This window comes from Eucalyptus grandis, chromosome 1 (assembly GCF_016545825.1).
Source record: "Eucalyptus grandis isolate ANBG69807.140 chromosome 1, ASM1654582v1, whole genome shotgun sequence".
Taxonomy (NCBI): Eukaryota; Viridiplantae; Streptophyta; class Magnoliopsida; order Myrtales; family Myrtaceae; genus Eucalyptus; species Eucalyptus grandis.
The window spans coordinates 48084715-48108156 of record NC_052612.1 but is presented as its reverse complement, the minus strand read 5'-3'; the positions used below and the strand labels follow the sequence as shown (position 1 = coordinate 48108156).

General features: G+C 39.0%; 1 protein-coding gene across 1 annotated transcript; it reads right to left on the bottom strand.

Moving 5' to 3' along the window:
* Window positions 1-271: 271 nt before the first annotated feature.
* Window positions 272-9098, bottom strand: LOC104415248 (low affinity inorganic phosphate transporter 4). The gene is made up of 2 exons (XM_010026511.2): window positions 7574-9098; window positions 272-312 (listed from the first exon to the last, which is right to left on the bottom strand). The coding sequence occupies exons 1-2, from the start codon at window positions 9096-9098 to the stop codon at window positions 272-274; spliced, it is 1566 nt and encodes a 521-aa protein (XP_010024813.2).
* Window positions 9099-23442: the final 14344 nt, after the last annotated feature.

Sequence of the window (23442 nt, the reverse complement as noted above, 5' to 3'; positions counted from 1 at the left end):
CATTGGGCTAAAGTGTAGAAATCGCATTAAATGAATTAAAATTTCATGAATTATATTAAAGTTTAGGGACTATTTGTGTCATTATCCCAAAAAAGTTTTATTCGCCGTGTTTTTTCACCTTAATTATTCATACTTGTGGGGGGTACGTAATTTGACGGTTTCATCATCTTCTGTCCAATCGGAAGTCAACGACGGGTGACAGATGAGATTGACCTAACAGAGAGGCCCGGCCCATTTACGAATAGCTTTTTCAGACCAAGACTGTAGACGTTCATTTTCTTGAACTGAGCTTGGAGAAATGGAGATAGGCCATGTGAGGCCCGAGGGCTAGTTGTTGCCATTGGACGGACCTAATGAGCCTGTAATCTGGAAAACATTAAAAAAGGAAAAAAAGTCAAAGGTCAACAGTTCGAGAGCGACGCCCATCTTTTTACTGTCGAAAACTTAGATGTGAGTGAAAATCATGCGATTATTGTGTCGCTAGCTCTTTGTGAGATGCATTGTGGATGCTGTTGTGATTGGAATTGGACAAGTGACGGATCTACCATAGTTAAAATTGGTAGGAGCACTTAGTTCCGAACATAGTCCAGAACCTCGGATCGAATGAGGACTCACGTAAACTATACCTAGTCTATAACAAGCTAATATACGAGGCGGATACGATAAGCAATGGAAACACAGCCTTTTGCGCTATCATTCATCGTTAATCACCACGAAAGGCCAAGATTCTCGTTCATCTCGATTGCAATGTAAATAAGCTGCCATGCAGCCTGTGTGGCAGCCAAAAGGAAAGACAACCATGCACCCAATGTTGAAATAATAGTCGTTTCTTTTTCTGCACGTTTAACTAATTTGGTTGTCGGTTGTCCTAGTTTTTAGGAGTTAGAGGAGTAATTGATTTATGCATATCATGGGTTGTTATGGGCCTTATTTTAGTGGTGTTTCTGTTATGTATTTGTCTTTATAAAAGACTTTTGAGTTTTGAATGAAAAAGAAGCCTTTAGCCTCATCTCTCCTCTCCTTTAGATATTCTATAGTGGTATTAGAGCCTTGAGACCCTGAGAGCGAAAAACATGTGAGGTAGCAACAAATTTCTTTCATCTATTTTTTCATCTATCCAATGACCATAGATTCCAATTTTGTGCAAGCAACCATCCCACGCTTTGATGGTCACTATGACCATTGGAGCATGCTAATGGAGAACTTTTTTACAATCAAAGGACTATTGGCCAGTCATCGAATCGGAAATTCAAGAGCCACCAGCAAGCACGGCTTTGACAGAAACCTAGAAAGTAGAATTGGAAGCTAGAAACTTGAAGGACCTAAAGGCAAAAAATTACCTCTTTCAAGCTATTGATCGTCCCATCTTGGAAATGATTCTTTGCAAAGAAACTTCCAAGGATATTTGGGATTCTATGAAGAAGAAATATCAAGGCTTTGTTAGGGTGAAACATGCACAGCTTCAAGACTTGAGAAGAGATTTTGAGACATTAGTAATGAAGGTTAGAGAATCTATCACCAGCCATTGTGCTAGAACAATGGAGATCAACAACAAGATGCGATCTCATGGTGAAAAGATAGACAAAGTCACCATTGCGGAGAAGATTTTGCGTTCCCCACATCAAAGTTTAATTATGTTGTCTGCTCAATTGAAGAGTCGAAAGACATAGATGCACTCTCTCTTGATGAATTGCAAAGCTCATTATTAGTCTATGAACAGAAGATGAATAGAAATTCAAAAGTAGAGGAGCAAACATGGAAGGCTTCTACCAATACTCATTCCAACAGTAGGAATTTCAAAGCCAATAATGATCTATTTCAAGGCAAAGGCAAAGGACGGGTTCTTGACAAATCCAAGATAGAGTGCTTTGGTTTGGATGTGATAAATTTGGTCATCATGCATCTAAATCTTATACTAGGCTACCTAATGATAAAGAAAATGCAAAGAGTTCAAATTTTGTTGAAAAGAAGAAAGCAGAAACATTGTTGATGGCTGTTCAAGATGAAAAGAAACCCAAGTCAGACATTTGGTATGTGGATACAAGCTGCAGTAACCACATGAGTGGGAGTAAGTGTTCTTTTTCTTATCTAAATGAAGATTTTCATTTTATTATGAGTTTTGGGGATCATTTGAAAATGATGAGAAAAAGTGATATTAAAATAAGAACAAAGAATGGTTTTGTGGAAACAATATCTAATGTGTTGTATGTTCCTGACTTGAAAAGTAACTTATTGAGTGCTAGTCAGTTACAAGAAAAGAGTTTTGTTATCACTATTAATAAGGGTGTTTGTGAAATTTATAATTTTGTTAGAGGTGCTATTATAGTTATTTAGATGAGTTCAAATAGATTGTTTTTATTAAAGATTGAAAATATTCAATCTTGTTTGATGGCTAAAATGAAAGATTTCTCATGCTTGTCACATTTTCGCTATGGCCACTTGAGTTTTGGTGGATCGAAGACCCTTCAACAGAAAAACATAGTGACAGGTCTTCCTCAGATTACTACTCATTCCCAAGTTTGTGACAAATGTGTTGTTAGCAAACAACATTGTTTTTAATTTCCCAAAGGCAAGTCATGGAGAGTAAATGATGTTCTGCAATTGGTGCATTTGGACATCTGTGGTCTCATAAACCCATATTCTAATGGAGTTAAAAGATACTTACTTACCTTCATTGATGATTTTTCTAGAAAAATTGAGTTTATTTTTTATAGGAAAAATTAGAAGCTTTCTCTACATTTAAAAGCTTCAAAGCTTTGTGGAAAATGAAGTAGGAAAGACCATTAAGACCCTTCGAACACATTATGGTGGCGAAAATTGCTCAAAAGAATTTGAAGTTTTTGTGCAGAGCATGGCATTTGAAGAAAGCTTATAGCTGCATATATACTACAATAAAATGGTGTATCCTAGAGGGAAAATAGAACCATTCTCGATATGGTGAGAAGCTTGTTGGCAAGAGAAAGAATTCTAAAGATCTTTTGGTCAGAAGTAGGAAATTGGAGCATTCATGTTTTGAATAGAAGTCCAACTTTTGCTATTCAAAATGTGACACTAGAAGAGGCTTGGAATGGGTGAAGACCAACTGTAGATCACTTCAAAATCTTTGGATGCATTGTGTATGCCCATGTCATGGATAAGAAAAGGAAGAAACTTGATGACAAGGTTGAAAAATGTGTCTTTCATGGTGCAAGTGAAGTATCCAAAGCATACATATTATTCAATCCACTAACAAAGAAGGTTGTGACTAACGGAGATGTTTTTATTTATTTATGAAGAAAGCACTTGGAATTGGAATAGGTAGCAGCCTACCCATGTCCTTTATGATAATGATGCTGAATTGGAGCATATTTCAGCACTTTGTATGCTTGAAAATTCATCAAATACAACTTTTACAGTCGTTGAAACTTCACCAACAGTCGCTGAAGTCTGAAGAAGCTCAATCTTTTCACTGTGTTAGAAGAAGATTTACTTGGATGGAAGATTATGAGGTAATTGGAATTGAAGATTCAATTACTAACTTTGCTTTATTTTTAGATTATGACCCTACCACTTTTGAGAGTGTTGTTAAAGAAGAAAAATGATAAAAAGCGATGGATGCTGAAATTGATGCTATTAAAAGAAAGGGATAAGTGCATTAGAAGTCTTAAAATTTATCATGAAAATGCAATTGAGTCCTAGAACTTTCAAAAAGTGCAATTAAGTTCTCAAACTTGTCATGAAAGTTCAATCAAGTCCTAAAATTTTCAAAAGGTTCAATAAAATCCTAAAACTTGTTTTGAAAGTGAAACCGAGTCTTAAAACTTTCAAAAAGTGCGATTAATGGAATGACTTAGATTTAACCACTTTAATAAGTTTTAGGACTTGATTGCACTTTTTGAAAGTTTTAGGACTTGATTGCACTTTTTGAAAGTTTTAGGACTTAATTGCACTTTGTGATAAGTTTTAGGACTTAATTGTATTTTTGAAAGTTTTAGGATTTAATTACATTTTCATGACAAATTTTAGGATTTCCAATACACTTATCCCTAAAAGAAATGATATTTGAGAGCTACCAAATCTTCCGAATGGACACAAAACCAATGGTGTAAAGTGGGTCTTCAAAATAAAACAAAATTAAAATAATGAAGTTGACAAGTACAAAGCATGCTTGGTAGCCAAGCGATACAAACAACAATACAAGATCGACCATATAGAAATTTTTTCTCTAGTTGCAAGACACTACACAATCAGATTGGTGGTTGCATTGGTGGCACTGAATTCTAGGTCTATTTTCCAGTTAGATGTTAAATTAGCATTCTTGCATAGGTATTTGGATGAAGAGATATTTGTTGAACAACCACTTAGTTATGTCAAGATTGGAAATGAGTGTAAAGTTTACAAATTGAAGAAAGTTCTTTATGGGCTAAAACAAGCCTCACGGGCTTGGTATAGTCGTATTGAGACTTATTTTCTTAAAGTTGATTTTTCGAAATATCCCTGAGTATACACTTTTTGTTAAGATTGGAGATAAAGGGAAAATGTTCATTGTTTACTTGTATGTTGATGATCTTATATTTATTGAAAATTATGATGCCATGTTTGAAAAATTCAAGAAGTTTATAATGGATGAGTTTGAAATGTCTGATATTGGTATAATGCATTACTTTCTTAACATAGAGGTAGTATAATCGGGTGATGGAATCTTTATTTCTCAAAAGAAATATGTGGGAGAAATTTTGAACCGATTTCGGATGAAGGATTGTAATCCTGTAAACACTTTAGTTAACTTTGGCTTAAAGTTACACAAAGACCATGAAGGGAAGAAGGTTGACAACACACTTTACAAACAAATTGTGGGCAGTTTGATCTATCTAACTAGAACAAGACCAGATATAATGTATTATGTGAGTTTAATTAGTAGATATGTGGAGAATCCTACAAAAATGCATTTGTTAGCTGCCAAGAGAATCATTCGTTACTTGGAAGTAACTAGAGACTTTGGGCTACTTTACAAAAAAGGTGAAAAGTCCAATTTGTTGGGGTTTAATGTTAGTGATTATGTAGGAAATCAAAATAATAGGAGGAGTATTTTGGGTTATGCTTTTCTGTTTGGGATATGTGCTATTTTATGGTCATCCAAGAAGCAACCAATTGTTACATTGTCAAGTATAGAAGCTAAATTTGATGCTGCTACAACTTGTGCTTGTCAAGCTATTTGGCTAAGGAGAATTCTTGAGGAGCTGCAATGCAAGCAATCGAGAGCTACTAAAATATTTTGTGACAATCAGCAATCAAACTCTCCAAGAATCCGGTGCTACATAGAAAAAACAAGCACATCGATGTGAAATTTTATTTCTTGAGAGATCTTAGCAATGATGGAACAATTGATCTACTATTTAGTAGGAGTGAAGATCAGGCTATTGATATATTCACCAAGGCCCTCAATATGGAGTCGTTTGTGAAACTCAAAAGGTTACTATGTGTTTGCACGCTGAAAAAAATCAAGGCTTTAAACTACATGTTAACAAATTTCAGTTTAAGGGAGGGATTGTTGAAATAATAGGTGTTTCCTTTTCTGCACATTTAGGGCCTGTTTGTTTGGCTTTTATTTCTATTCTTTGAAACATAATTTTTATTCTTTTGTTCCGGGGAACAAAAAAAGAATAGAAATGCATTTGTTTATACTTTTGTTCTCGTGAACAAATTTGGAATAAAAACAAAAACAAGAAAAATTGAGAACACTTTTGAGAAATAATTTTCCTCTCTATTTTTCATTTTCTTTCTTTTCTTATTCTTTTTCTTTGGTGATCGTTGGCCTCGGCCATGGTGTCGAGGGTTGGTGACCTCGCCGGAGCGTCGCCGGCCCCGGCGAGGCTCGACCTCATTGGGCCACCGCCAGGCTCGGCCTCGCTAGGCCACCGCCAGGTAGGGCGAGCTCGGCCTTGTTGGATCTGGGTGAGCTTAAGCTCGTCCAACCAAGGCGAGGCCGCCGGCCCTTTTCAGCTGGTCGCCGGCCGAAAGGGAGAATTTTTATTTTAAAGAAAAATATTAAAAAATTAAAAGAAATAAAAAAGTTATACAAGTTTACCAAACGTGTTTATGTTCTTTTTCTATTCTAGGAATAAAAATTTCTTGTAGTTACCAAACGCGTTCTTCTGTTAAAAACTTTTCCCCATAATAAAAATAGTTTTTCTATTTCTGTTTCGTGGAACAATTTTTGAACAGAAACGTTATCAAACGCAGCCTTATCTAATTTGTTTGTTAGTTGTCCTAATTTTCAAAAATTAGTGGAGTAATTGATTTATGTAGATCATGGGTTGTTATGGATCTTATTTTGGTGGTATTTCTCTTTGTAAAAGACTTCAAAGTTTTGAATGAAAAAGAAGCTTCAGCTTCATCTCTCCTCTCCTCTAGATATTCTGTTGGAAAAATATATCCAAAGAAGACAAACTGTTTGTTGTAATCAGAACATCAATGTAAAGAAGATGATAATAACTTTATAATATCCTTCGTTTTACCAATTTTGGAGAAGAAAAAAATAAGTTATCACTAAAAAAAAATATAAAATTGGAGGTGAGGTACGGATATCCGAATCTCCTTAAGGCGATTAGTTCCTATTAAAGGTGCTCCGCAGATTCACGAACTATGCCTCCCAAGATACAATACACTTTGAACCTGTTTGGATTAGCACTATGCAAACAGGGCTTAGTTGAATCATTCAATTAAATCAGCACACTCAGAAAAATCATAAAAGTAGAAAAGTAAAAGTGTATCCGAGCCTTTTTGGAATTGAGTCGGAAAAACCAAAAACCATCACCCTCATGAAGATATATGTTCCTATCTATTTATAGAGCTTTTTAGTTCATGTACAAAAAAAAAAAATACATGAATTAAATAGACGCATGTATTTACGAATTCATGAATCAAGAGATACGCGAATTCAAGAGATTCATGAATCCAAAGACACATGAATTCAAGAGATTCGTGAACTTAATAAATACATGAACTAAAAGATACATGAATCTAAAAAATTCATGAATTCAATAGATACGTGAATAAAAAGCTATAGGAAATTCATGAATCCAAAAAGAGATACGTGAACAGAAAAAACGTATCTTAATTTATTAGCTTACGCTGATCCATTAACCATAATTATAATCATAATTATAACATATACTACACTCAAATGCGTCATTTTGCCCGCCATTTGCGTACGTGAATTATTCCTGTCTTGATAAAGCTGGCGACCCCACCGTTAAAAACAAGAAAACAAGAAACCCTAGCTCGAATAAGACACGATGCAAATGACGAAATACCTTTTTTTTATTGAGCTCTCATATAGCAAACAAAACGTCCATACATTTTGAGTTTCTTATTGTGCGTTATGTATAGAGGATTGGGTAACATTTAGGACAGCATAAGACAAAACCAAACCCGTTTAATACACGTGCTACTTTTATTGGCTTCTCCTCCCGATTATTGGTCCATGCGTATCGATCTCCTCTTCTTATTCTTCTTCCACAAAACCCTTTATCGTCACCATGCGATCTCGTGCTATCTTATTTGTAGTAGTTCCCCTCCTCAGTATGGTCCTCTCCGTCGTCTTCGCCCGATATCTCCTCCAAGGACAGCCCTTTGGTCTCGGTCACCAGGAACGTGCAACAAAACCCTAGCATGTTGGTGAAGGCCATGAAGAACAAGGCGCCGCGGATCTTGGTCGTGTTCTGGTCCAGCGTAAATGACTGGACCCCAAAGGCACCGACTAGAGCGCCCGCCTTCCCTGCCGCTGCGCTCAGAGCGTGGCATGTGGACCTCACCCGGGTTGGGAACAGCTCTGCGGGCAAGACGAAGGTCGTGCTGTTGGGGCCGAAGTTTGCGAAGAAGAAGGTCATCCCGTACAAGATTGCGAACAGCCATCCCTCGTGCTTGTTCGGGTCCTTGAGTTCCTTGTATTTGAGGGCGATTGCGAACATGAAGACGGACATCATGAAGAAGCCGATGAGCTGGATCTTGAACCGCCCGAGTTTCTCGATTAAGAATACCGTGAACCAGTAACCCGGGAACGTGCCTAGCAGCGCGACCAGGAGCATGGCTCTCGAGGTATAGAAGACTTCTTCAAGAGCGGTCATACGAGGGGCCGGTCTTATGAGACCCATTGCTGGGAACATGTCCTTTTGGGTCAGGTTTTGGCTGTAGAAGGCGATGTCTAGTAAGAACCAAGTGCTCATCGTGCCTATGAGGTGGAGACCGTGCTTATCCCAGAAAGCACTCGAGAAGATTTTGTATTCGTTAGCCGCCTTGAATTGAGCCACCTTCTCTTGCTCCTCTTCGAGCTCAATGTCGAGGACTTGACCCATGTCTATTGCGGCCTTCTTGGCGTTCCCCTCCACCAGGGCCGTGTAACGACCGGTCTCGGGCATCTTCATCCGCCAGTAAAAGGTGAGAAGAGCAGGCAAGGCGCCAAGCATGAGCACGATCCGCCACAGGAAATCTGCCTCGGGCTGAGCGATGAAATTCGGCAGCTTGTCGAGCGGATCGTGTTGATACCACCACATGAAGAGCCTCGACAGGGTCATTGAGACGAGCCCCGCAAAGATGATTCCCACGCCCTGCATGGCGAAGACTGCCGCGATGAAAGATCCGCGGGTCTTCTTGTTTGCGTACTCCGACATGATAGTCGCCGACAAGGGGTAGTCCCCGCCAATGCCGAAGCCGAGCCAGAACCGGAAAAAGCACAGGGTCGTGACGACAGACTTGGCCGTTGAGCCAAAGGAGAGGCCGGAGCAGATGGCGCAGGTGGCCATGAGGATTAGGGTCAAACCGTACACCCGCTTCCGGCCAAGCTTGTCACCAAGGTACCCGAAGACGAGCTGGCCCATCAGGGTGCCGATCAGGGCCATGCCGGTGATGGCGTTGTTGACCCTAGGGGGCAGCTTGCCCGGCGCACCGTTTCCATCGTTGTAATACAGACGGCCCAAGAGCTTCGTAATGGCGGTGATGCAAAAGAGGTCGTAGGCATCGGTGAAAAACCCCATCCCTGCGATGACAATCGCATTGAAGTGATACCATTGCGTGTGAGCGGTGTCGAGAGCACGGAGCACTGCGAGATTGTTCGCCATTGACGATGGCTTTTGCTCTATTAGGGTTTGCGAAGGATGGTGTGCTTGGGGTTTCTCTGTGTGGTAAAGTTGGCTTTGTTATATAGGATGTGTATTGAAGTGACCGACGTGGGACTTCATGGTCTTATCGGATGGAGGGGCGTATAAACCCAAGTGTCGGGGGGTACAACAAGAAAATCGAGCGTGGTATTTCAATGGATATTCCGTTTAATTCCTGTTTAATATTTAGATTAAACATAAGAATATGCTTCGGCCTTTGCTTATCTTTCATCGCAATTCCTCGCATGAAAACTGCTTCTCAACCATGTCCATATCGTGTCGGAGAAACAAAAGCCAAAAAGAAAAAAGAAAAAAACAGAACGGCCGCTCCATAAAGACGGGGCGAGATTTCGTCGACATTAGGCGGCACTTCGTTTTTAATGAGTAGCACTTGTAATTAGCGTTGCGTATCATCTTCAATTGCCGATTCGTCAATGCAAAACGAACAATTTAAGCAACGGTGCCCAGATTTTGAGGCAACGCTTCCATGAAGTGCTGTCTAAAATAAGTGAACTTTACCATTAATTATAGAGAAGGTGAATTACGAGATTTGAACCTTTAATTAATTGGAGAGAGAATTACTAGCATGGCTTATCCCCAGGCCATATATTATCTCTTCATTCGATTCTACAATTTCTTATTAAGAATATAAATAGAAGGATTAGCCAATCGAATCTTTGAAGCTTGTTCGAAACAATTCTATTAATATTTTCTTCTTTACTCTCTTTATAGGTGATGAAATAATATTATTTGTCACTTGCCAGAAATCATTATAAAAGTAACGCTTCGGAAAAAAAAATGCTGCCTAAGGTCGTAGTAAAGATAAGGTTTCGACACTAGCGTTGCCGGAGAACCTCCAAAGAGGAAAAAAAAAAAAAAACGCATATTACAGTTGTTGTTTAAACTATGAGAAATTGCAATGGGCATAAGCAAGTTTTGTCTTTTACCATACCTACGAACCGCGGCTTTGCTCGTGTCGTCTAATGATTTTCGTCGAACGCAACATTTCCGTCTTGGTTGCCTTGGACTGCCGCTTAGATAAGGCGTTATAATAGCGTTGGCATAAATACTCTCACGCAACGAAATTTCTTAGGGTTGCGATTGTATTATTTGACAGAAAGCGTAGCGGAGATTTGGGAAAATGCTTTCTCTCTATTAATTGTATACATTTACATTGGTAAATTTATAGTGTAAGAAACAAAAGAATAAAAAAGAAAAAAATAAATAAATGAATCACTATTTTCCTATTTTCCTATTTACCAAACTAATCCACGATTGACTAAATCACAATCGACAGAATCGGAATCTTCAAGATATATTTCCAACACTCTCCTCAAGCTGGTGGCCTGTAGATGTCGAGAATACCTAACTTGCTCAATAAGTACCTATGTTGTTTCCAACATAATGCTTTAGTGAAGACGTCTACAGGCTGCTCTGTTGTTCCAATTCCCTTTGTCGCAATACCTCCATCTTTGATTTTATCCTGAGTGAAGTGACAATCCACTTCTATGTGTTTTGTTCTTTTATGAAAAATTGAATTTGTTGCTAATTTGAATGCATCATCATTATCACAAAATAATTCACTTGGTCCATTGACCTGTACTCCAAGATCCAAGAGAAGTCCTCATATCCAGACTATTTCGTAGGTAGCGTTTGCCATGGCCCAATACTTTGATTCCACTAATGATAGTAATACAGTTGACTGCTTCTTCGTCTTCCAAGAGATTATGAGTTTCCCAGCTTTATGCAAAAACCAATAATGGGTCTTTTGGTCATTCGACAAGTGGCATAATCCGTGTCACAAAAAGCTGACATCTTCATATTGCAGTCACGAGATAGAAGTATACCAAGACCTGGACATCCCTTCAAATACTTCACAACCTTCAACGCCACATTCAAATGTGATTACTTTGGCATATGCATGAACTGACTGAGTATTTGTACTGCATAAGATATGTCAGGTCTTGTCATTGTAAGATATATTAATTTCCCGACAAGTCATTGATACTCAGAAGGATCTTTAAGTACTGAGTCCTTGATGGTTGAAGGGGAATTAGGGTCATACTCATGCGTCGTCAATTTGACATTCTACTCAAGTGGAATGACTGCTGGTTTACATCCTGATAACCTTGCTTTAGAAATAATCTCCAAGATGAACTTCCTTTGACTGAGGCAAATTCCTTCATCGGATCTGGCAATCTCGATATCGAGAAAGTATTTTGGTGGTCCCAAGTCTTTGATGTGAAAAGTGGAGTGCAAATACATTTTGAACTTGGCAACATCAGAATCATTATTTCCCATGACGAGCATGTCATCGACATATATCAACAAGTAAATTGATGAGTCTTTTGTAGTTTGTGTAAACAAAGCATAATCATACTTAGAATGCTAAAAACTTGCATTGGTTAGTGCAACAGTGAATTTGGCATACCATTGTTTAGATGCTTGTTTTAATCCGTATAAGGATTTGCAAAGACGACATACCCGAAACTCCCCCTGTCTGCGTAATCCTTGAGTAATATCCATGTAGTTTCTTCATCTAGGTCATTGTGGAGAAAAGCATTATGCACATCTATCTGATGGAGAGACCAATTCTGAATGGTTGCAACGAACAAGAAGGAACGTACATTGACTTCTTTAGCTACTGGAGAAAAGGTCTCATGGTAGTCAAAGCCTTCTTTTTGAATGAATCCCTTGGCGACTACTCGAGCTTTATAGCGCTCAATAGAACCATCTGCCTTGAACTTGATCTTATAAACCCATTTGCATTCAATCGGTTTTCGTCTTGGGGGCAAGGGGACAATATCCCAAGTGTGATTCTCCATTAAAGCAGTAAGTTTGGATTCCATCGCATGTCGTCATCTAGGATCTCATGTTGCTTCAGCGAATGAGGATGGTTCCTGTTCTTCTGATATACAACTGATACAACACATGTGTCCTGGCGATAACTGATTAAATGACACATAGGAAGTAATAGGATATTGTGTACCTGAAGAACTTGTTGTAGAACATATGTAATCTTGGGTCCATGTAGGCGGATGAGTGTGCCGTTTGGAACATCGAGGCTGCTTGATCATATGTGCTAGAGGATCCGATGATTCGGAAAGAACTGGTGAAGCAGCTTGTTATCGAAGGAGACTAAGAAATGTCTTCAGATAAGCTTGGCAATGTTGTTTATGGAGATGTAGATTCCATTAGGATAGAAAGAGATGGTTCTGATGATATAGATGGTCCTGGTGCGATAAGGAACCCTGGTGCTTGAGATAAAGATTCATTGGACAGAAAATATCTTCCATGCCCTGATGGTAAAGAGAACTATGATGAAGAAACCATTTCTTCAAATGGAAATACATCTTCGTGAAATACAACATCCCTGCTAATGAAGAAAGTCTCTGTAGAAATCTTCATAACTCGATATCCTTTTTGAAGAGGAGGATACCCCATGAAAACGCACTGAGTGGCCTGAGGGCCCATTTTATCTCGATGACTCACATTTGTCGCATAACATAAACAACCAAATACTTTAAGGTGATTATTATCAGGTTGATTATTGTAAAGCACCTCAAAAAGGGTCCTACCATTAAGAATCCGAGTTGGCATGTGATTAATCAAGTAGGTTGTTGTGATCACACAATCACCCCAAAAATCTTATGAAATAGAAGCCTAGTATTTTAGAGCACATGCCATCTCTAATAGGTGCCTATGTTTGCGCTCAACAACTCCATTTTATTGTGGAGTGTAAGTGCAGGAACTTTCATGAAGTATGCCATTAGAAGATAATAATGTGTTGCAATCAGAAGTGAAAAATTCACGCCCACTATCTATATGAATTTGTTGTATAGATTTACCAAACTAATTCCTAATTATGGAAAGGAAACTTGACAAATTACCAAAAGTTTGGCTTTTTGATTGCATCAAATATACCGAGGTGGCACGAGCATAATCATCAACAATTGTAAGGAAGAATTGAGATCTGTCACGATGAGGGTATGATAAGGTCCCCAGATGTCCATATGAAGCAATGGAAATTGATTTGTTGCACGAGATGTGCTTTTTGGAGAATGTGCTTGAGATTACTTAGCTAAAGGACATATTGGACACTGTGGATGAAGAAAAATTGCACTGTGACCCAATCATTGATGATAAAGGAGATTTTTATTTTTACTAATGGCATTTCAAGAAACATGCTTATTTAATAATTCTAAATCTCCTAGGGAATTGTTCTAGAAATAGAGTCCCTGTGCCATACTACCCAAGCCCATTACTCTGCCAGTCGAATGGTTCTGAAAGAAACAATTGTCTAAATTGAATATGGCATGACAAGAGTTATCCTCACATACTCTTGAGACAGATAGAAGATTGAATTCAAATTTTGGAATATATAGGACATTTTTTAGGATAAAATTTTGACCAAGCTGTATGGTGCCAATTGTGGTAACATTTGTGATGTTCCCATTTGGAAGATGCACCATGACAGGGGTATCTGGCATTTTATATATGCGAGAAAATAAATTTTTGTTACATACTATGTGGTCACTAGCACCTAAATCGATAATGCATACATCAATTGAAAATGAATTCTTGTTGTAAAGGAAGGTGCCTGAGAATCTTGCACCCTTATCGCTAGTCTTGAATTGATCCAGCATTTGCACAATATTCTAATATTGTTCTTGGGTGATCATTTGATGAGGTGATCCATCAGCCCTTTGTGCAGAAACCTGAGAAATTGTGGATTCTCTCTTTTCGTCCTTGTCATTAGGTTTTCCATGTAGCTTCCAATAGGTTTCAATAGTATGATGCGAATGTTTACAATAGTCGCAATATTTATTTTTAAATCGGGAATTTTGCCCACTAACCTTTCTTGCTGACGTGGCATTTCGCAGACCATAGGATCTGCTGTAAGGAGGCGCTAACGTGGCAAGATCCCATCCGTCTGATTTTGTTGAAACCGTGGACAAATGGTAACCGTCTGATCCATCGTGTTTATCTGGACCATTCATTTTAGATTGACGATCCTAGCCGTCCACTCTAGGTCTTTGATTTGAGCAGTCCATTTGCAATGGCTTAGGGTTTCCTCTGTTTCTTCTTGCTGCAGCCACGACCCTCTGTCTTTCCAAATCTGTGGAAGTTCTACTGGAGGTCATCTCGCTGTAGGGAAGGACGGCAAGGCTCATGCTCTCACCTACTCGAGTGTGTTCGGCAACGGCCATCCGATGGTGTTCCTTTTGGACAGCCAACTGGTAGATGCAGCTGAGTGGCGGTGGAGGATCCATTGCGAGGATTTACGACCGAAAAGTCGAGAATGATTCATTCAAAATTAGTAAGAACCTTGTCATTTTTTCTTGTTCTTTAATTTCCCAATACTATTTGAGGGTGTTCTCGGGCCCTTTGATTCGCTCTATGGCGGCCTCAAGCTCGTTCCATAGAGCTAAGAGATGGTTGAAGTAAGAGGTAATCGAGAGGTTCCCTTGCTTCAACTTCGACATAGCTTGGGTGATGGTGAATAGCTTTGCTCGATCAAGGCGTCCATACATCTCGCGTATGGCTGTCCTAAAGAGTTATGGAGTCTTAGGTAGGTGGAAGACTAGCCGCAATTTATGGGGCAAGATAGTTGTCGAGCCATGTGCGAACCAGTTGGTTGCACTTACACCATTGCCATTGAAGCCTTTCATCGGCTGGAGGACGGCTTCGTTGAGGAAGCCGTCCTTGTCTTCGGTGACAAGGGCATGCCGGAGATCCTGAGCCCAAGCCGTGTAATTCTTCGTTCCAATAAGCTGCATCTCAATGAGCTTCAATTTGGGTTTGTTGGCTGGTGACGTGTAGAGGGGATCCCCAAGTTCGGGGCGGCCGTCGCTAGCGATGAGAAAAAGGTACGGTACGTACTCGGGTTGAGGAACCGAGTAGGGATTCGTCTCTTGACCTGGTATGGACCAAAATCCTTGATTTGGGTTCCATTGGCCCGACCCACTTCTTGGGTTGATCTCTTGAAACTGGGTTGATTGAGGGGATGGCCCACCACCACTAGGCTGAGAAGCTACAGGAAGTTCCTCTCCAGACGAGCTGTATGGAAATTGCGACCCAATCCATGTCTATCCCGGCCCGGTGGCCCATTGGCTTGGGACAGAATACCATGGAATTATGGACCACTAAATTAGGCTAGAGATCTGTGCTGGAGTAGGAGCAGAAGTAACGTGAGCATCTTCAGGAGCAAAAAGTGTAGGTGTTTGGTTTTGGGATGAAGATTCCTCTACTAGGGTACTCTCAACGTTCTTGTCTTTCTCCATGGTATCAAGAAATAGAATTCCTAATCATTTGGCTTGGCTTATTGTCTTTGCAGGAAAATTTGCGTCAACAAGTTAGCGAAGAAAAAAAAATGACAATTCTTAAGAATGCGGAAGCTTGCCCAGAAAGAGCTGCTATGATACCATGACAGAAAGCGTAATGGATATTTAGGAAAATGCTTTCTCTCTATTAATTGTATACATTTACATTGGTAAATTTATAGTTTAAGAGACAAAAGAATAAAACAGGAAAAAATAATAAATGAATCACTATTTTACTATTTTCCTATTCACCAAACTAATCGACGATTGACTAAATCACAATCGATAGAATTGGAATCTTCAAGATATATTTCCAACATTATTGCCTAATATCCTTTTGGTCATGTTAAGGTTTATACCAACGGAATTGAAAGATGTTTAGGATACATTTATTTCACTGAAAAGTTTATGATAAAGGAAAATATTTTTCTTAAAAATTATTTTTAAACGCTTAATCTTCATTTTTTTGGTGACTTAGATAAAGTAATTTCCTTTTCATTAGAAGGAAAATCACCTTCCCCATCTAAGTTTGTTGTTTTTTAACTCATGGAAAAGTTTTTTATAGACTGATTAACTTTCAGTCATCCAAACACCAGAAAGTTTTTTTATAGAACAATTTCCCCAAAATCACTTTTCCTTGAAATAAATGGACCTTTAAGTATGTTACTGATAACTAATGTTTATTCTTGCTATTTTTGTAACTATATTTTGGGGTCACATACAATTGTACTTTGGTTTTATGGCCTGTGTTAAAAAACTTTGATGCCTTGTGTACCGCCTCTTCTCCCTTTCTCGTCCATTCATTTTGCTTTCTATGGTACACCGAGTTAGATTTTATATAGTAATTTCATCTAATATATAAATTGCCAGTGAAAGTAATGCTACAAAATTTAATCTTAGAGAAACCTATATTTCAATTTCTTTGGGCCAGAATCTAAGATGATAGGCAAGCAAAGAACAGTGAAATTGTTGTGTCCATCTCATGTTTTGGTTAGGTTTTTAGGTGCTCAGGAGCACAACACTCCAATTGTACAAGGAAGGTGCTTTCCTCCGTCAGGGAATCTCCAACAATTATAATTGATGGGGACAAGTTATGAACAAGTTATGAACAATTCTCTCACTTATATTTAGTAAAGTTTAGCATGGGTGATGTGCGAAATTTGTATCCCCGAATCAAAAGCATCCTCTAACCAGCGATAGGGGAAGATATACAGCCCTATGCAAAGTATCATCATCCCGTAAGAACATAAAAATGAGAACACTTTCCTCGAATCATACTGCTGATGGGAGGGTTTAGAATTCACGAATGTCGGCAACAAGCAAAACTAACCAAAATCAAATGTGAGCGGTGCCCATGCAATGCATGTAATTCACCAATCGGAGCCCGTGGTTGGAGGGAGCCGGAAAAAATATGGCCCCTTCTCATAATTTCGAGCGCTCGATAATTGACTTGAGTAGACGGGAACGTTTCATTCGTCCTCCGTTCCAAGAACCTCGAAACTTTTCCTCAAATTCGAGAAAATCGATTGGCCCACGAAGCCCGAAAAGCGATGGAAATCCACAAAGGAGGCCAGTCGGTGATTGGTCCACCACGTGACTCACGAGGCCCATTGGGCATTCCATCAATGACCCAATCCTAAATCGTAATTAAATCGGGGCGGACGGACGTACTCGATTGCCCCTCGATTGCAACCGGCGGTTCGGTTTGATTCGGTTCAGAGGCGGGCGCACCCAACAAAATTACAACGGCTGCAGGAAGCATCGTCAGGATGGTTGCGGGGGACATCCCATAAAACCGGCGGGGCCCGCGAATCTCCTGCGCAATCAAGCCCGGTCGGACCCCACCTCGGCACCCGATCGGGACCGCTCATCGCTCCCGCCAGACGCCCGAACATCCTGCCCCTCCCCGATAACACGAGAGTTTTCGCGAGAAAATATCGACTCTTCTCATCGTGCGGTCGACATTAGTTTGGCAGAAACTGGGAGAGCACTGGAGAGAAAGAGAGAGACAGACAGACAGACCGTCCGTGCTTCTTGTACGACGTCATATATTGAATTCAAAATAATAATAATAATAATAATCCAAATCCTTAATCAATTAGGTTAATATTACAATAAAAAAATCTTAAACTATATTCACTATAACACAAATAACTGATTTTGTTTTCGTCCCCAAAAACACTAAACTTACTCGGTATGATACAAGATATTTTAAACTTTTTTTGTGTCGTAAAAAATCCAAACTTATACCACTGATAAAATAAACCCGAATGGTATTGTAAAAAAATGTATATATACCATAAATATATAATTTACTCACACCCATCATATAAAGATGTGATATGATGGATTGTGTATGATGTATTGTGTAAAAGACGAAGTTAGATATTTTTTGAACTCATTTTCCTATAAGCATTCATCCTTAAGTGTCATTGGCAACACGTGTTTTTTCATGATATCTTGCTATTAAAATATTTAAATAATAAATCATATTTTTATTTAAAGTTTAAGCTTTTAGAAACAGTCAATAATAATATCATAAAATCTCACATTATATTAGAGTAGGAGGTCCTAAGTTTGAACTTTTTCAAGATAATATCAAAGTTCAACTTATGCACGAGGAGAGTATTAGAATATATAAATAATAAGTCACGCTTTCATTTAATAGTTAATTCTCCCTCTCAATAACATTTGGCATCATCCATGGACATGTCATATGGGCTCTCTGCATGTGAAACTTGACACACACCATATCAAAATGAAGGATGATTTTGACATGAACTGAGAGCGAGAAGAAGAGGACCGTGACTTCTGAACGAGTGTCCATGGCGTATCCTTGCGCAAAAACCCTTTGTTCAGTACAAAAACGTCAGGCGAGCCAAAGCGGCGATACCTCAAGCCGAACGACACACAAACTCTGGCATCGACATATACTATACGCACCGTACACACCATACATTGACAAATCACATCATTTAAGAAATACGATATGATAGCGTTAGAGAGAGAGAGAGAGAGAGAGAGAGAGAGAGAGAGAGAGAGGGGCAAGTGGAGCATTCCCTGCATGCATGCAAGATGTTGGCAGTAATGCCTCCGCTCATACAATGCGTGGTTGAATTGAATGAGGTTTACAGACTGACTGGAGAGAGAGAGGGAGAGAGAGAGAGAGAGAGAGAGGGGGGGGTCTACAATGGAATGAATGAGAGGGCTTTTTGGCTTTTCTCCCTCTTTGGAGGACCCCATTCTATTCAATTTTCTTCCTCAACATGGCTTCAAAATTTGTCCCACCTTACCATACAAGGATTTGCGTAGTAACTTGTAGGGCTATTGCAAGACTTTGCATTTTTTCCCCTCCTTTCCAGACAATCTATTTATGGAGTACATCCAAACAGACGATGGCCGAATGCGTGACGTGGCTAGTCTCCTAGACCTGAGGCGCCTAGGCCTTATAGGCTGACAAGAAAGCAAAAGAAAGGACAAGTATTTATATTGGATAGCTAGAAGGAGCTGCTTCCTACCCATAAACGAGAGCCCACATAAATTCACTCTACGCTCGCAATATAAGCGTTTGCATAAGACCTGCCTTTCTTAATGACATTAAATTGGACAGCCGAATAGACTAAACATACTCAGACAATTTCCTTACTCCGTACCTGATTATATAATCACTGAAATGAGCAATTAGTACGAACACGACCTGATTGCATCTGTAATTTATGTCACGTCATATCCATTTGAAAGTGAAAGTATTAATATTATGTCTTAAATGCGACATGATTACCAAACAATTTGTGTTATAATATTTGACTTCTCTTTTATATAGTTACGTATTTTTTTTTTTTGTTAGTTTCCTCTTCAAACCAAGCCTTCGCCAAACCTTTTCTATCTGCGGAAAAACAAAAGGGGCGATGCATCAGGTGGAGCTGTGAGATCACATCACATGTTAGATATATCACCTGCATGCCATGCAGCATTATTGTGTTGGTCCTAACAGAGAGCAGAAAAGGTTTGCATCAGCATTATCACTGTCCCAGTCTTCACAAGGGGAGATCGAGATTTGACATGTCAAACTTTGATGAAAATGACCTCATCCATCTCGATTGTCAGAGGATGGATCTTTCTTCACTGTATTCTATTCAAGGAAAAGCACTTATTGCAAATATATTTGCGATCCATAACACTAATACAAATGTGTCGTCTCGTTTATGTAGTGTAAATCCATCATATTGCTCTGTGTTGACCAGGTGAGCAGTATCTTATGGTAGAAGCTTAATTATCTGAAGGCTGGATTATGTGTTAGATATACTGAAATAAATTTACAAAATTTGTGGATTAAGTGAAGTCAGGTTTTAAGAGGGCCTGTAAGTAAGGGAGTCATGCCACATTTAATGAGAGTTCAGCATATCATTTGATACACGGGTTTCGCAAAACAATTTCAGTAAATGTAGCGTTATTCGCAATTTTAATGCTTCTGAAAAATAAATAAAAGTACATGCAATTCAATTTGCATGTGTATTGAATCATTTGATTTAAATGGATCTTTCGACAGGATATGACTGAAAGCATAAATGGAGATTGTTGTGATGGTCTATGTGAAAAATTGGTTGACATTCATTATATCAAGAATTAGAGGGTCGGAGTAGGTATTCTTTTATTGGTTAATACCATGAAAAACCCAACTAATATATTTAGTTTTACCTCAAACTAACTTTTTGACTTCAAAAACCTTAAATCAGTACACTTATGATAAATTTATCAATTCCTTAAATTTTAAAGTCAAATTGCTTAGCTAGATGACATATGGTAGTCGACAGGTGTACTGATTTGAAGTTTTACCATTTGTTTGTCAAATGTGTACTAATTTGTGATTTTTCGTGATATTAATTCAATTTAATAGAAATTAAGGGATGATGTATTTGTTACAAACGTATTAATTTGGGGTTTTTGGTGATCAATTAATTTGAGGTAAATTTATTATAGATGTATTAATTTAAAATTTTTTATGATCAAGAAATTAATTTATAATAAATTTGTTATAAGTATACGAATTTGAGATTTTTCTTGGTATTAACCTTTCTTTTATAGTATAAAATGCGTTCAAAGACTAAAATATACAATTACAACATGACCTCAACAACTCGATATACTTCGATTTCTCTTGTTCCAAGCACTCAGCGACTTACCCAGATATGCCCGTCGTTTGGTATTAGGCCTCCAATTTGAACGTTAAGCATGGATCCATAAGCCGCCATGTCCAATTAATTCGACCGACTCGAGCATATTTGTTCGCCAATCTCCAGATGGCTGTGATTTATTGCTGCAGTACACTCGGATGTCCATATTCTATGGACGTGATATGAGCTGGGTGTTCTGATTTGACAATCCAACCGTTAGAATCTACAGATGGAAACTCTACGTCATTATGATTCATTGTTCCATGGCTTTTAGGAAGGGCTACTAAAATGGATCACAAATCTTTATTCCAATGTGTCACTTCAAACTCAAAGTACCAGTGATAATGCATTTTAAGGTTAAAAGAATAAAATAGATGGGTTTTAGTGGGTCGGTTGTAGACCCATTTTCAACTCATTTAATAAAAAGTCAAGCTAAGCCGACTTTGGTCGTTGATTAGTATCTTCTCTCTCCCTCTTTGATTTTGTGACTCGTTACTTTCTCTATTTGTTCGCTCTGCTTCCTCCATTGTTTTCTTTAACCTTTGGCTTGCAACTTCATACTACTGCGACAAATTGCACTTATGAGTAAATCCAAACTTTCATCAATACCTTCATGCCTTGGTCCGTAACCCGACCGTCGAACTTCCTCACTAACTTGATGAATTGGTGAAGGGAGCAGCCCACTCTTCGGGTTGAAACCCATTTTTCAAAGCTAACAATTTAAGGAGAAAAGTTGCTAAAAATGAGACTATTTTTAATAGGACCCACTTGTTTGACGATCATCCTTCTACATTTGCTTCTACAATTTGCGTCAACATTATCTATTCATTAACATATCCCTTCCTATACGTGTGTAGATCTTGGTTGCCAATGATTTCTTCAGGTACATAGTTTCGTATTCTCTTTATGATCCATACTCAATCAGATCTATTAAATACTCAAATTAGCTTTGTTGTCATCCAAAACCAATTAAAAAGGAAGATTTTCAAACACACATTAAATGGAAAAAGAAAAAATCTCATGAATATCAACGGGCCAGAGACCTGTCCAATATAATACCATATCTAGAAAGATTTTCCACATTTATTAGTTATCAGAACTCAAACAATAATTCAATCACTAGCATTCCAGATGGAAAGATTCTCGGTTATTCATGTCATTAATTATGAAAGAGGATTGTTCACGATTCCTACGATACACATCCCCCAACTATCTGTTCTGCTCTAGCTCTGAGAAGCGCATTATATATATATTACCTTGATGTCACCGAATTTTTAATTTGATGTATGTAATGTCATTGCTAAGGTCGCATGGCCTTTTGCAGTAAAATATATTTACTTTCTGCAAATCTTGCATGGGAACTTGGGCACCATACCAAAAGTTATTGCACTCCCACAAGTCTAACAGTAAAAGACTGCGTTTATCCTGCTGCCATTTAAGTTCTTGTTCCCTTCTAAATGAATGGCAGCAGCCATTGACACCGAATATTTCAGTTTTTTCTACAATTACTCATAATTAGGCATCATCATTGGAACCAGAATAGAATGACATAGGCCTTGTTTGGTTCAGCTTTGGAGATGAGCATTTGGACTCTAAAGTCCCTTGGCCAAATGCAAATGTGTTTGGTTCGAGTTTTTGAGCGACTTTGGCAAGATGCAATTGCATCTCCAAAGGGTCCTAAGGGCCCTTAGGCCAAAGTAGGTTCGGAGGTCCTTTGGAAACTTGCATTTCCGGAATGCAAGTTCCGGTTACTATTCACTTCGCGGTTACTGTTCATCCGCGAGGAAAACCACCGCACGGAGGCCGACGACCGCCGGCCAAGGGGGTTGTGCACGCTGGCGACGCGCCGGCGATCGCCGCCTGAGGGTCACCTGACCCTGGCGACTGTCGCCGGACCTAGGCGGCTGTCGCTTGGGTCGTGCGAACCCCGCGAACCCACGCGACAGCCGCCCGAGGTCGCGCGAACCCGGGCGACGGCCGCCTAGGTCGCGCGACCTCGGGCGACCAGTGGTCGTCGCCCGGGTTCGCGCGACCCGGGCGGTCGTCGCCTAGGGTCATGCAACCCCGGCGACCCTCCGAAGGCTAGATCCGGCCATTTGGACATTTGCTGGATCCGGCGGTCCGGTGGCTGGACTTCGAAAAAAAAAAAGAGTGTATTTTTGCTTTTTTAATTTAATAAAAGTTAATTACAAATGCAAATTTTACCAAATAGTATTTTGGCCAAAGTTGTTTTTCAATGCAAATTTTACCAAACGATATTTGCATTTCGGAAAACCCCATTCACCCAAAGGTATTTGCATTACTGCAAATGCATTCCCCAAAAGCCGAACCAAACAGGCCCATAATTGGCTTGTCGTTGATGTGATCAGAAAGCAGAAGCGTAGTATCGATTTTGACTACATATCCACAACTCATGTTCTATTTAATGTTATCATGCTTGCTAAGCGGGTTTGTAATCATAGAGTAATTAAGCTGAAATTAGTTCTTCTGAAATAATTTCAATGGATTATGAATCAGTTCAATGAATTGACGCTCTCTTATATAATTGTTGAAAAAATTTCGTATTCAAGTGATGTGAGCCTCTAATAATATAGTTATCTGAAAAAAGATAGAAAGAGCTTCCCTTTTCCATCTAGTTAAAATGTGCACAACTTTAAGTTAAAGAAAAACATTTGTTCAATTAGTTTCCTTAATTAAATATACGAGTTTTCTCCTATGCACGGAAATTCGTATTCAAGTGATGTGAGCCTCTAACGATGTAGTTATCTGAAAAAAAGATAGAAAGAGCTTCCCTTTTCTATCTAGTTT